Source organism: Ceratotherium simum, chromosome 5 (genome assembly GCF_057802395.1).
Source record: "Ceratotherium simum simum isolate JZ-2026a chromosome 5, ASM5780239v1, whole genome shotgun sequence".
In the NCBI taxonomy this organism is placed as follows: domain Eukaryota; kingdom Metazoa; phylum Chordata; class Mammalia; order Perissodactyla; family Rhinocerotidae; genus Ceratotherium; species Ceratotherium simum.
In genome coordinates, this window is record NC_141904.1 from 47072072 (window position 1) to 47086925 (window position 14854).

Consider the following 14854-nt stretch of genomic DNA (forward strand, 5'->3'; position numbering starts at 1 on the left):
AGGGAGGGGCAGTGGTCAGAGAGACTTGTTTCAGTTTGTACCCCTCAACACCACTGACACAGAGAGAAGTGCGGGTGTTTTCTTTTCCAAACACCCACTCTGAATATCCACTCTGCCCTTTGCCCTAGTCCAGAGGCTCCTTGACCACAGAAATGTTCCATGGACAGGAAGGAAGCTAGTCATCCCAAACAAGACTCTCCATCTCTTATGAGCCCCTCCCCTGGCCTGTAATCTTGACCCTCAGAGCCCTGACCCCAACTCCTCCTCATGAAAGACAAGTCCTGGGCATCTGCTCATCCTCTCATTCTCCTCTTCACCGCCTCCATTACCTTTACTCCAGATACTTTGGCAGCAGTCTGCACTCTGCCTTTACCACTGTCTGGAGGATGACTACCAGCTGATTCAGCCCCTGCTCCATCCTTGCTGTAAGTGGAAGGACAGACTGCGGCATCTACCCACTGCAGCCAGGGGATGTCAGCCCTCACCAAGGGCAGCTGAGAGAGGGCTGAAACTGGTCTTTTGGGGGCCTTAGGTCTACCTGCTTCCTAACTGCAAAGGCCCAACCTCTTGATCACTTAGGGAGACATGACTGGGGAGTGTGGGTGTATCATCATCCCAGAAACCAGGGCAGCCAACTGGGAATACATCGCCTGTTTAAACCTTCTGTTTTAAGGGCTTGGGATTAGTACCTTTTGTTGTTGTTGTTTCCAGCAATCTTAAAGGGTGTGTCAAGGCACACAGCCTGACTTGGAGAATAAGTCTTTGAATGAAGCTCTCTCAAACAACTGCAGGCCAGGTCAATAAAGTGATTCCTCTGGCAAACCAGGTGGCCCGGGGTGAAACAGGTCAGCAAAGGAAGTCTACACACTCCAGGAAATCTTTGGGGCCAGACAGACACGTGCTTTCCTTACCCAGAGGAAAGTCCCCAGGAGGTGTTATGTCAATGAGGAGGATCATTATGAAATACGATACATGAAAGGATGATTATTACTGAAGGTGTTATGTCAACAAGATCAACCATTACAGAAGGTGTCATGTCAATGAGAAAGACCATTATAGAAGGTACTATATCAACAAGGATGGTCACTATATCAACAAGGAAGGTGTTATGTTCATGAGGATGGCTGTTATGGAAGGTATTGACATGGAAGGTCTTAAATCAATAAGAATGGACATTATAGGTGTTCAGCCACCATGGATGAAGTTATATCAACAAGGATGGTCATTATGGAAGGTGTCACATCAACTAGGATGGCCATTATTGGCCCCCCGACAGTACCAGTGTTGGGACTAGGCAGGGATCTTAAGATAATTATGCCAAAAATTCAGGGAGGTGAAAAACCAAGTTGAGGGGCCAAGAATGCTGAGATGGGGTTTTGAGGAGCCTTGCTCCAAAGCATATCGTATTGGCAGGTGGAAGAAAAAAGCAGATGGTTACTCCCGAAAGGAAGAGAGACTGTGGTTCAGAGCACTTTCCTTTTCATGAACCATATTCTTTCCTCACTATAGGAGTTGGTCCTACTGTTAAGTGCTATTGCCAAGGAAGGAAGAGGAGGATGGGAACAAAACTCTAAAATCCCAGAGTAATGAGACATTTAATCCTCATTCAACTACATTCTGTTTTGCTCCTAAAGCTGGTCTCCAGTTATAAATCATACATGGAAGGATTAACTCCTAATTACATTTTTCCAGATAGTGGATCAGTTGGCAAGTTGTCTTTTCAGAGATGGTGGGAGAACCCTTTTAAAATATCAAAACAACGCTGTGGGATTATTGGTAATGAGTAACAGAGCCACGCTTCTGCTCCAGGGCCAATCCCTGGGTTTCGTCATGATGTCACACAGACACCAGGAGAACACCTTGTCCTTCTCCTTCTCTTTGCCTGCCTACAGAAGCTACTCACCATCGACAATCTTTATTGTGGTTCTTATACACACATCTTTTGCTGTACTTATCACGCTGGAAAGTGTCTTAAACTGAAATGCTTTCAGGGGTCCAGGCAGGTAATGTAAATGAGAAAAGCCAACAGAGCGAGGGAGGGCTTTGTTGAATCAGAGGGTGCATGTTCTGCTAAATACTTTGTAATCCAGCTTTTTTCAAGACACATCAAACAGAACTAGGCCAAGGACCCTAGGCCACCAATTTGTAGCCCCTGGTTTACATGTTTGAATCCCTTCTGGATAATGATCCCCTGGAGAGCAAAGGACCAAGGTTTTCTACCTCTGTATGTCCAGCATCTAACAGGAACCTCCAAAATCTGTGGAATTTGTTACCAAAATGACCTAGGACTGGGCTAGACCTTTTCAAGACATTCTAGGCAAAAATCAAAGTGCTAGGCCCTAAAAAAACAGAAAAGGGGAAAAAACCCAAAAAGCATAGCAAGTTTCTTTCCAAGAAAAGTTGCTCCAAGTGAAGGCAGCTTTGGTCATTACTTCCTCGATTCCTAGTGACTTAATTCTTCTACTCTACCCCTCTACACAGCCAAACTCCTACAGGAAGCAACTGTAGACTTTTTTTTTTTTTTTGGGAGGAAGATCGGCCCTGAGCTAACATCTGCCAATCCTCCTCTTTTTGCTCAGAAGACTCGCCGTGGGCTAACATTCATGCCCATCTTCCTTCACTTCATATGGGATGCTGCCACAGCATGGCTTGCCAAGCGGTGAATCGGTGCGCGCCCGGGATCTGAACCGGCGAACCCTGGGACACCGCAGCGGAGCATGCGCACTTAACCTCTTGCGCCACCGGGCTGGCCCCTAACTGTAGACTTTTTGAAGACAGGATTTACATTCAAGAAATTTGTTTTTTAACACAACAAAACTATTGATTGCTATACTCATACATGGCTTTGAATATTTTTTAAAATTTAAAACTATTCTTAGGGCAAAACTGTGATGATAGAAGGCAAATCAATGGTTGCCAGAGGCCAAGGGGCAGGGCTTGACTGCAAATGGGTCTGGAGGAACTTTGCAGGGTGATGGAAATGTTATTTCCTGCATTTGACAGGACCCATGGAAGAGTGCAATTGAGATTGGTGAATTTTATGATATGAACATTATTCCTCAATAAAGCTGAAAAGCATGTTTACCCTTAGATAAATAATACATGAAGCACAAAGTAAAAAAAAAAAGAGACTTGACTCGTAGTCTTTCTCTTACCTTGAATCTGGTGCTGTTGCCAGAGGCAACCACTGATACCAGTTCCTCGTGTCCTTCCACAGGGACTCTACGGATCTATGAATACGTAAGTCTATATCTATCTGCCACCCCTATTTTATTTCATTTCATTTCATTTTGTCAAAAGGTGGCATGCCATACTCCCTGTTCTGAACCTTGTGTTTTCTTCTCGTAATATATCTTGGGGGTCACTCCACATCAGTACACAGAGAGCTATCCCATTCTTCTAAATGGCTGCATAGCATTCCACTGTTTGAATGTACCATAATTTATTTAACCAGGCTTCTAATGATGGACATTTGGGTTGTTTCCAGTCTCTAGCTACCAGGGCAAGGAACAGAAGATGCTTATCTAGAGTTTCAAGGTGCCAGTGGGGGACACCTTTTCCAGCATCCCAGGTTCCTGGCTGGGAACTAGGATTGTATTCCCCACAGAGGCAGAGACCAGGGAGGCTGGAAGATGTTACTCCAAAGTTTCGGCTGCATTGGGCTGTGGTGTGCTTCTGCAAGATGATCCGGGCACTGTTTACAATTTGAAAAATGCCTTCTATGTTTTGACAAGTTGAGAACTTGCTCCTGACAGATCAAGGCTGAAGTGCCTGATAAGATTGTCAGCAATTTCCAGGCCAGTTCAGCTATCCTTCAACCATCTCTCAGCAGGGATTAAAGGCGGGGGCCCTGCAGGCTCCACGGAAGATACAGCTCTGGTTTCACGGCCTGGCACACTCCAGCCCAGTCTCGGTTTATGACACCTGCTCACAAGGATAGCTGTAATCCTCAGAAGCCCTTTGGGGCATTTTCGTTCATTTCTCACATGTAGTTGGGCATGACATTTAAGTTATATGAAACCGGTCTGGTCAGTCCCTTGGTTAACAGGAAATGTGTGTGTGTGTGTGTGTGTGCAGGCACTCACTTGCAAACAACTTTTAAAAACTTATTCTAGGTTATTGAGAACAATTTCTTGCAGTTTTAATCCAGCAGCTTCACTTCTAGGAACTGCCCCCCAGATGTCCTCACAAGTACCGGAAGTCGACTGCACTGGGACAGTCACTGAAGCACAGTGGGCAGCAGCGGAAGCTGAAAACAACCTAAATGTCCCCAAAGAGCAACCGGTGACACAGACTCCGGCCTGGCAATTTGGTCCAGATTGTCTGCTGTTGAAAATCTCAATTCTTCTTGCGCCCAACTCAAATAATCAAAGTAAAAACAATTCTCATTAACTGAGGAATCTGTTCTAGGCCAGACACTGTGCTGAGCGATTTACAGACATTATTTCATTCAGTCCTCCACCCAACCACGAGGTGCTGCTGCCCCCATTTTGGAACTAAGGACATGGAGTCTTAGTGAGGCTAAGTAACTTGCTCAAGTCACCTCGTTAATAAGTGGTGGAGTCAGGATGTGAACCAAGCTTTGTCCAACTCCAAAGCATCATTGAATGAGGTTGCTTCCAAAAAACTAGAAAGTAACTGTGAGCCCAGTGAGATAGCTGGCTCGAGTCCTTCCATTTCTCTGCCCCTTCTCCCTCCACCAGTTTCCAGTCAGGAATCTGAGCCCTTTGGGATGCGCAGTCTAGGAAATGAGAAACATGGCAGTGAGCTAGAACCCAGAAGCCAATAGTGACTGAGAGATGCTGGGTCTACGCCTCGGAGATGCTCCAAGGCCCAACTCCAGTAAGACTTGTCAGCAGGGTGGTCGGCGGTGAGGACAGCCCATCACCACAGGCTGAGTCCTCCCGAGAGAGTGTCCCCGGCTGCCCGGGGCCTCCAGCGTAGCGCAGACTTCCAGCAGGAGCAGCAGCATATAACTCCTCCCTCTGTGCTGCTGGCTCTTGGCGTCTCTTCTGCGGCTGGCGTGGATTCTGCACAAGAGTGTCTGTCTGGGTCCAAGAGACACCCTGAGCCCTTCAAACTCAGGGGCTTCATCTCACCACCTCTGCATCCTGCATGATGTCCCAGGATCTCTCACCATATGTCTGTGAGTTGTTCTCAGGTTAAACGATGTTTTTAGCTAAACATCCTTGTTTGAAATAGCCTGGTGTTCCCACCACCAGATCAGTAATGGAAGATAAGGCACCTGTTTCAATGAATCCATCACGTGCCTGGACATACACCATCCTAGCCCAGATCCCAGCTGGACCACACATTGTCAAGTGTTGCAGAAGCCTCCTCATGTCTCTAAGCGTTGTATACACGTGGCCAAGTGGGCAGACCCAAAAACAAAAACAACAGTCTGACTGAAACTCCATGTAATTTTTGGACTTGGAAAATTGATGAAACTCATTTCTGGACATTGTCTTTTATTATCCTAGACAAAGGCAGCAGATCAGCACCTACTACATTTTTGCAGAAATGGCACATTTCACCCAGAGTGCTTTGGTCTTCTGCTATGGAGGGTAGGGAGTATTTGTACTTCATTAAAAACTTAAAGAAAGTTACACCATCTGTGCTCATGGAACAGTTTTAATTTGTTTTTCAAGACATTTCCAAATTTATTATTATTTTTTTTTTTTTTTTTTTTTTTTTTAAAGATTTTATTTATTCATGTTTTTCCCCCCAAAGCCCCAGTAGATAGTTGTATGTCGTAGGTTCACATCCTTCTAGTTGCTGTACGTGGGACTCGGCCTCGCGTTGGACGGAGAAGTGGTGCCTCGGGGCGCGCCCGGGATCCGAACCCGGGCCGCCAGCATCAGAGCGCACGCACTCAACCGCTAAGCCACGGAGCCGGCCCCCAAATTTATTATTTACAGATGTTCACGCCCTGAGGTGAGGCACTTAATGGCCTCGGAGTCATATTCCCGAGCTGCGTTTCCATCTGGCAGAATGGACGGCTGGTCCATGAAGACAGCCCCTCCAGCAACGTCAGACCAACAAGGCTTCCAGTGGCACCCTCGGCTTGGGCTCCACTCAGGAGAGAATTGAGAAGTGCAGATTATTTTTCAAGTATAGTAATTGAAGAAAGAACTTTTAATTTCATAAGGTTGTGAAGTGAATGTCTATAAAGCAAATTCTGATTTTCTACTATAATTTATCACAAATTCAGCATTACTATTTAGAGAAAATCAAACCAAACCAATGGCACTGGGGTATCGTGGAGCAATGTGGTTCAGACAGGGAGAACATGCAGGACAATGCAAAGTCCTTGTCATGATCATCATTGCGACTAAGAAACCATCCTTCGTGCAGGAGGACTCAGTGAACCACACCGTGAGGCCAGATACTTTTGGTGTAACTACTTCCTTCCAGTCTTTTTTCCTAAACTCACATGGGATATAGGCAGAAAGACAGCAAGATAACATGACTAGAGTCACACTGTACATACACACTACTTTGCATCCTGCTTCTTGTACTGTATCACAAGCAGTTCTCCATCATTCTTTGTTTATTCCCCTGGAAGTTTCCAGGAGTGGACTGCATTCCTGCAAACCCACCCACACCCCCATCCACTCTCTCCTGGACACATGTTTAAAGGGACCAGCAGAGGGCCGGCCCCGTGGCTTAGCGGTTAAGTGTGCGCGCTCCGCTGCTGGCCGCCTGGGTTCGGATCCCGGCCGCGCACCGATGCACTGCTTCTCCGGCCATGCTGAGGCCGCGTCCCACATACAGCAACTAGAAGGATGTGCAACCATGACATACAACTATCTACTGGGGCTTTGGGGAAAAAAATAAATGAATAAAGGGACCAGCAGAGACTTATGGGCATGTTCTACGCAGTGAAGACCCCCGGCGCTGGGACGAGGCAGAGAACCTGGACTACCGGGGAGGTCTCTTCCACCCTCTGCAGGGACACAGAGAGCTGTGGTCCATCTGTCAGTCCACATTTTCTTTTTTCTACTTTCTAGTTTTCCCAGTCCACACAGGCAGTCAATGGGACTGCGCTTCCCTCCTCCTCCTCTTCTGTCTGATTCGTATCAGATTTGGAGCCAGAAGACCTCGCCTTTAGAACTTCTTCCCCTTGCCACCCTCTAACAGTGAGATTTGAAGAAGTCATCTCACTTCTATAAGCTCATTCTGTCTCCTGGAAAGACTTGGCATGAGGGGCGGACCTGAATTATACATTTGTTTATTTCACAGATATTTATTGTCTGCTGTGAGCCAGGCATAGTTCCAGCCACCTACCTCATGGGGGTTGGATATGAACCTGCCTGAGCTGTTCCACTAGCTCGGGGTCTCCAGCAGGTCCACAAATCAGCTCTGATTTAAATCACCTCATAAAACATTAGGGCTGGTGGTTCCTCTGCATAGTCCAAAAGCCTACACTAAAGATTAGAAAACTGAGGCCCAGAGAGGCAAGGCAATTTTTCCCAAGTCATAAAGTTAACTGCTGACAAGACTTGAAGTTAGACCCAGTGTCCTGACTCTTAAGTCTGGTGATCTTACCACTCTGCCCACTGCCTTGCCAACTGGACAATGCCAACTTCTTCCTGGGCTCACACCTAGACTACATTTCAGTCTCCCTTCCAGTTGGATGGGGCCACACCACTGAGTTCTAGCCCGCTGAATGGCAGCAGGAGTGATGTGAAAGAACTTCCGTTCCCGGACCTCCTTGTGAGACCCCTCGTGCTTTTTTCTTCTATCGGTTTGATGTGGATGAACACAGAAGCCACATATTGAAGATGACGGAGCCATCAAGTAAAAGGAGCCTGGGTCCCCATATCATTGCTTGAGGAAGATACCCTGTTTGGGATCTTATGTGAACAAGAAATAAACATCTATTGTGTTTGAGCCATTGTACACATTTGGCTTCGTGTGCTACAGCAGCTTAAAGTGTGTTCCACCTTAACTATTAGACCTGTCAATGTAAAAAGTCAGTCAGAACTAATCACTCCTCACTGTAAACATGAGGGGCTACCAGAGCCCACTTCAGCCTGTCGTCAGTCTTCTCTATACATAGTGCTCATGGCATTCTGATCACTTAACCAAAAGTCAGTATTTGAAAGGAAATTCAACATATTTCGTTTGTCTAAAGTTTATGGTAAGTTTCAACAGGAAAGAATAAAGGAAGTAGTGAACCACGGTGTGGAGTGGTTAAGAGCTTGTGCTCTGAAACAAGACTGCCCAGATTCACAGACAGCACCACCACTTGTTAGCTGTGACCTTGGGCAGGTTGCCTCACCTCTTTGTTACTCACTTTCTTCTATTTCTTCTTTGACTCTTTCTGTACAAACTCTTTTGACCCAGTAATTCCTCCTCCAGGCATTTCACCTACAGATAAACTTGTCTATTTACCCAACAAAGTCAACTGCAAAGATGGTCACTGAGGCTCTGTTTACGGTAACAAAAGACTGTAGACAACCCATCAATAAGGGGCTGGTTAAATATAGCATGGTGTGCCCATGACAAGGACTATTATGCAGCTGTCAAAAAGATTGTGCCAGCTCCATATGTTCTGATATGGAGTGAGCACCAAGATGGATTGTTAAGTGAAGAAAACCAAGGAGCATATAGGACACCTCCTATACCATATATTTATGGTCCTGTTTGTGTGAAGGAAGGTACACATATTTATAAACCTGTACATGTGTAGAATAGTTCAAGAACAATGCACAAGAAACCAGGGCTGCCTCTGGGAGGAGGCCTGGGGTCAGAGGTAGAAGGGGATATACTTTTCCTGCACACCATTTTGTACTATTTGAATTTTTGTTATCATGTACAGGTAATTCTTTTTCTAAGCACAGTTTTTAAATTGTTCGAATATGACACACACACATACATTCCTAGAACAACCATGAACACAGCACTCAGTAAGTGTTGGTTGATTTTTTCAAAATGATACAAACTGTCTGCAGTTCAGATGCTGTCTCTAGGATTACTGGCAAATGCTGTCTTCAGTCCCGCTGTGCACAGAGGGCACGGCAAACTGGGGACAGGAGCTGGGTTCCAAACCCAGACTACCTGTGCTGCCATCTCAGCATCACTACATACCACCTGGGTGACCCTGGGCAAGTTACTTCACCTCTCTGTGCCCCTCTCTACAGGGGCTTAGAAGGAGTACTTGCTTGAGGATGGAGAGCTAAATGACTAGCAGGTCTACTCAAGAACACCTCCTCGACTGACATTTTCTCAGGAGAAACAGCTTAGTTTTTATTACTCAAACACTGCAAAACTTATGTTTCATCCATCATAGTTATTTTTGGCCAATGTCTATTTAGGAAACATATACTTACATCTCCAAACACAACACAACATTGTAAACAAAATGATACATGGAAAGTCTCGACTTATATTGCAAATACAGTAGGCTGAATGTCAGGATCTAGTGCAGAAGCCCCGAGGGTCAGCAAAGGGGGTGCAGTAAGTTACTACTCACAAAGCAGCTGTTTGCGAAAAACCATAGAAATGTTACGGCAATCTGAAAGTGATGCCGTACGTGTTTTACATTTCACAGAATTGGTTGTTAATCATATATAGGTATCTGCCTGTGTTTCTCTATGCTGTTGGGGGTTTGAGTAGTTGTGCAATGAGATATTATAGTTTTTCCCACGTGAGATAATGAGACGTAGGGCATTGGTGAGTGTTTTCATGCAGAATGTCTGGTTTTTAGGAATGAATTACTGATGCTAAGTGGGAGATGCTTACATGCAAAATACTCAGAAGAGTGGCTGGCACGGAGCAGATTCTCAATACATGTTAGCTATTACAAGTAGTAGTGAGTAATTTTAAAAACTGATGTACTGAATACAAACCCAAAGCTACAAAGAGGTGAGGGAGGGAACTTGGCTCTCCCTGCCCAGTTGTCTACAATGTTTCCAGCTGCCCAGGAGAAGGTGATGGGCTAATTACAAGGGTGTAGGAAGTGGTTTGAAATAATTTGATTGTGGGATAATTTTTATAATTTAGAATGATAATTAAAGGGTATGAACTTTCCTTAGTCATCCAGGTGGAGAGCCTTAGCCATGGGTCTCCCATATCAGGGATCTTGTCATCCTCTACTGCCCCCCCAGCCACCTTGACCTCAATCACTGGTCCTTCTGACCAGCAAACTCTGCCCCCCTTCTCTGTTTGAACCCACGTCAGCACTGCTGGGCAAAATTTCAGGTGAGGCTTGTGTTATAAGCCAAGAGACTCAGTTCTGTTTTCTTTTGGCAAAAAAAGCACTGCTGGACTATTAATACCACCCAGCTGGGGTGCTCCTAAAATTCTCGAATATCCTCCAACACTGTTCAGACCCTGATTACTGGACTAGAGGGAAGAAGATGCTTTTTCCATAGATGCTAGTAGAACAACAATGATGACGGCCTGGGGGAGTGTGAGAAACAGGCATTCACATGCTGCTGGCCAGAATGGACACCAGGACATCAGGATAAGCGCTCCACGGGGCAGCATGCAAGTATGTATCCAGAGCCCTAACCTTTTCTCTACTCTTCATCCCACCAATTCTACTTCCAGAATTTTAGTCAGACAAAAAGTGAAGAATGTGCAGAACAATATAGCCACAAGAACACATTCTCAGATGTATCAAAATGGGATAGTCCAGCTTATATTATTTTATAACCTTGGGAACACAAAGATAACATCATTTCATGTCATTATAGAATCTGTGCTACATAATTTTTAATGTCTTTCCATTGAACATACCTACCAAAATTGATATAAGCAGTCTCCTATTGTTGAGCATGTTCTACTTTTAGTAGGAAAAATTGAAAGCAATCTAAATGTCCAACAGTAGGGGACTGGTTAAAGCCATACAACGGGATGGCCCCATTTTTGGCTTTATACACACATACAACACACACACACAACACACACACAACACACACATACAATGAGAAGACTCCGCAGCAAAATGACAAAGGTGGTTTGCTCACAGGCGACTGTTTTCCATTTTGGTTATATTTATTGTCAATTTTTCTACGACTATATATTACTTAAAACAATTTAATTATTGTTTTCAACTTGCTTCCCCCACACTGAAGCCTGGGAGAACTCCTAGAAGAGCGTTTGTACAGTCATCATAGATGGTACGGCAGTATATGAGGTGAATCCTGAGGCTGACAAGCCGGCACCCGAACACATCTCTATGACCAGCAGAGCAGCCGTCTCTGACTCCAAGTCAGAAATCTGTGAGGGGGTGGGGGAGGGAGAGGGATCATCAGCCCTGCCAGTTACACATTCCAGACAACAGCCAGCAGCTCCTCATTTGAATCGGAAGAATGATGAAGGTAACAGTCACCCAGGGTGAGTGAACGCGTCCTTTGACGTCTGCTCACATTTCTGGCAAGAACAATGGCAGCAAGAATGGGGTCACTGACCCAGACTCTGGTATCTGAGTGGTCCTTAGAAAGCCACTAGGTTGAGGTTTTAGCAAGTCTCTGCTTCCAGTTTCACCAGTCCTTCACCCCTGGAAGTGGGGAGCTGGTGGAACTGTGAACTCACACGAACACACCACGCCAAGATGCGAGCTTTCCTTTACTCTCAGCTCTGCAGGGACACCAACTTCATTTCCACTCCGCCGAGTCTTTGTTAAGAGAGTTCAGGGATTATAAAACAAATCCGCTGGGCCAGGGCTCTCTCTGGCTTTCTCTATCCTTTCAGGACAGACTCTAGTAACTTCTCAAAGGCCCCCTTTGGTTAGACCAACCCCACGACTTTAGGCAAAGCAGATGTACTTGGCAACAGTTCCTACCACAAAGGCATAGCCCTCAGTTCAGCCTGGCAATGTGACCTCACAGGACCAGTTCCTGAGACCATAGGAAGGATTTAAGAACGTGAAATAGGAGAATTCCTAGGCTTCCTCCTATTTATACACAGAACCATGAGACGTAGCTCTGACAGTCAAGAACTTCCTGGAAGGAAGGGACTCCACTGGAGCTACTGGAGACCAAAATGACAGCCTCTCCAAGCCACAGGGAGAAATCAGACATGTAACAGAAGCCAGTTCAGTACAGGCTGTCATTGTTGTCATTCGTAATGCCTTGATTTACACCATATTCTTACTGGAAGAGTTCTCAACCATTATCACAAACAACCGGAAACATCGAAAACATTCCCAGAGTTCCAGTATAGCTCCCAAGTGTGGTGGGCACACATTTTTCTCAAACACACATTTAGACACATTTTCATTAACTAAATTACTCTTTATTCTTAAACTGATTTTTTCCTTCAAAGGGAATCTTGAAAACTCAGTCCTAAATTACAATAAATATGCACACAATATATTTTTTTCTTTTTTTGTGAGGAAGATTAGCCCTGAGCTAACATTCCATGCCAATCCCCCTCTTTTTTTGCTGAGGAAGGTTGGCCCTGGGCTAACATCCATGCTCATCTTCCTCTACTTTATATGTGGGACACCACCACAGCATGGCTTGATAGGTGGTGTGTTAAGTCTGTGCCCGGGATCAGAACCTGTGAACTTAACTGCTATGACACTGGGCCAGCCCCCAAGCACACAATATTTTAAATGAGGTCTTGCAATGTTCCACCTACTGTGCTGCAAGAAGTCACCTGATGCTGTTGGAGAAAGGAACCAGGAAGCTTTCCTGTCTCGGATTTGTAATGATGGCAGTTGTTGGATTGCCCGAGTTCACCTCACCCGCTTAGTTTTATTCCTTAATTTAATTTATCCTAATTTCTCTACCTGCCAAATACAGGTCCCCTTAGGTGTAGCAAAGGGTAATCAAAGACCCAAATCTCTTCCTGGATAGCTCTTTAAAAAACACAAAACCTGTGCTAGTTTCAGGAAAGGCCTCGAATCAAGTTCTTATTTGAAGAAACCAGGTTATTTCTCTGTTCTATTACTTGCAGGGCCCGCAGGGCACCTCCTTGCAGACACAAGCAGCTGGGATGTGGCCGTCCCTCCCCCAACCGGAACAACTCGAAATTCACACACATCTACGGAACGTCCGCCTCTGCCAACCCGCTTCTGCCGCCCAAGTCCACTGCACAGAGATGCGAGGGGCGGGGGGATGTACAGGCTCCGCGGCGCAGATGCCCGGCGGCCTTCTCCTACCTGGCGCTTTCAATTTCAAATTAATGTCCCTGAACTTCAGGAGAGCGAGAATGGAGCGTGCGGACAGGAGAAAAGGGATGGGATATCGGGGCGCCAAACCGCTATTTTCCGGCACCTTCTCCCTGGTCCAGGCGAGGAGGTACAGGGTGGGCCAGAGAGGAAAGTTCCCTCTCCACGCCCTACCCGGGGGCCCCCAAGAATCCAAGTAAAGCCCCCGAGTGCGCGGCGCGCTGTTTCCTCCTCGTCGGTGGGCGCCGCGCTCATTCCCCCCGACCGCGGGGCTCCCGGCTCGGGGACACTCCCGCGTGCCGCAGCCTGCGCCCACGGCGAGGTCGCTCGGAATCCTGGAGGGTAAGGCCACTGCGCCTAACGCGGCGGGCCCGGGAGCCGGGCGGTCCCGGGGACCCCGCGCCATCCGTCATCCCGACTGCGCCGCCGCCGTCCCCCAACTCTGCACCCTCCGCACCCTGCGTCCCTACCCCACCCCTCCGCCTGGCGCCGGCTCGCGGGCCATCTTGACCACTCGGCGCCACCCGCTTCCGCAGCACCGCACTCACCTACTCCGAGCGGCAGGAAGGCGGCGCCCAGCAGCAGGACCCCCAGCAGTGCGATTGTGACCCCGCAGTTCAGGCGGGCCATGGCTCCGGGGCGCCTCGGCCTCGGCGGGGAAAGCGTCTGTGGCCCGTGGCACGGAGCGGCGGCCACGGGCGCCCAAGCCTGACACTGGCTGCGCTGCGCTCCTCCCCGGCTCGCTCACCTGTGTGCGGGCGGACCGGCCCGAGCTCCGCCCTGCGCCGCGGGAGTACGAGCTGGCCCGGCCTGTCCCCTCCCCTCTCCTCCTCTTCCTGCTTCAGCACCCGCCTCTCCCGGCCAGGGTGCTGGGACTTGTTGACACCATCCTGGGCCTGTCCTCCCTCTCCAGGCTGAGAGTAATCCGGTCTTCTTGTCTAAAGGCTCGAAGGCCCCTGGGGAAGCCAATTCGCCTTCCTTTCCCCGTCCAGGAAAAGGAGGCCCCTATGCGCCGCATTTTGCACGGGAATCATACTTGCGGATCACCCAAGCCCTGGCTTCCTCGTCTGCGCTCTCTCTGCTACCTGAGTTGGGCGGGAGGCTCACTGGACTTGAAAGCAGGCGCTGCAGCTACTCTTTGCAGGACTGTGAGCCTGCAGCCTGCTCTGGGCGCTTCACCTGCAGTAGTCCTAATGCTCACAGCAATCCTTCCACGTTACAGATGACTGTAAACAGACTTGCTGAGTTGCGCAACCTGCCCAAGGTCGCCAGGCGAGTTAGTAATTGAGAGAGAGGATTTGGCAGCACGGGAAGGGTTTTCTACAAACGGAGTTGCTTTGTTAAATTTTTGAAGAAGGGATGAGTGAGTGAATGAATGCATAAGGCAGGAAAGGACTAAGAGAAGAAACCTAAACAGGTCCACAAGGACTCTCTTCTTGAATTGTGAGTGGAGTAGTATGTGCCGTATGGGCGGGAGGCATTCACGTCAATCGTTGGGCTGTAAAAACAATGGCGCTAGGCTCCTTTCTCTCCTCCCAGCTGCGGTGTGCCGCCTTTCCCTGGCTTCCAGGGTCCTGTGGGTTCTCCTTCCATCTGTAGGCCACACACCAAGTCCAGGGTCACAGGGCCACGAGGAGAGGCAGTGGACGGTTCAGGGACTCTCAGCCAGCAGACCAGGGTTCTGCCAAAATGACTCCACGTGCCCCCTGGGGCTATCTGTGCAGTGCG

At 47.6% G+C, this 14854-nt stretch overlaps 1 protein-coding gene across 2 annotated transcripts in view; it reads right to left on the reverse strand.

The window, feature by feature from the left end:
- The window catches only part of CDCP1 (CUB domain containing protein 1), a 57435-nt gene extending 43591 nt beyond the window's left edge, over positions 1-13844 (reverse strand). Inside the window, exon 1 of one of the 2 annotated variants that reach the window (XM_087430847.1) lies at positions 13675-13844. In XM_087430847.1, the coding sequence (XP_087286973.1) occupies positions 13675-13756 (82 nt within the window). In that variant the 5' untranslated portion in view covers positions 13757-13844. The remainder of the gene's footprint in view (positions 1-13674) is intronic. The other variant, XM_087430846.1, reaches the window with a different exon arrangement.
- Between the last annotated feature and the right edge of the window lie 1010 nt (positions 13845-14854).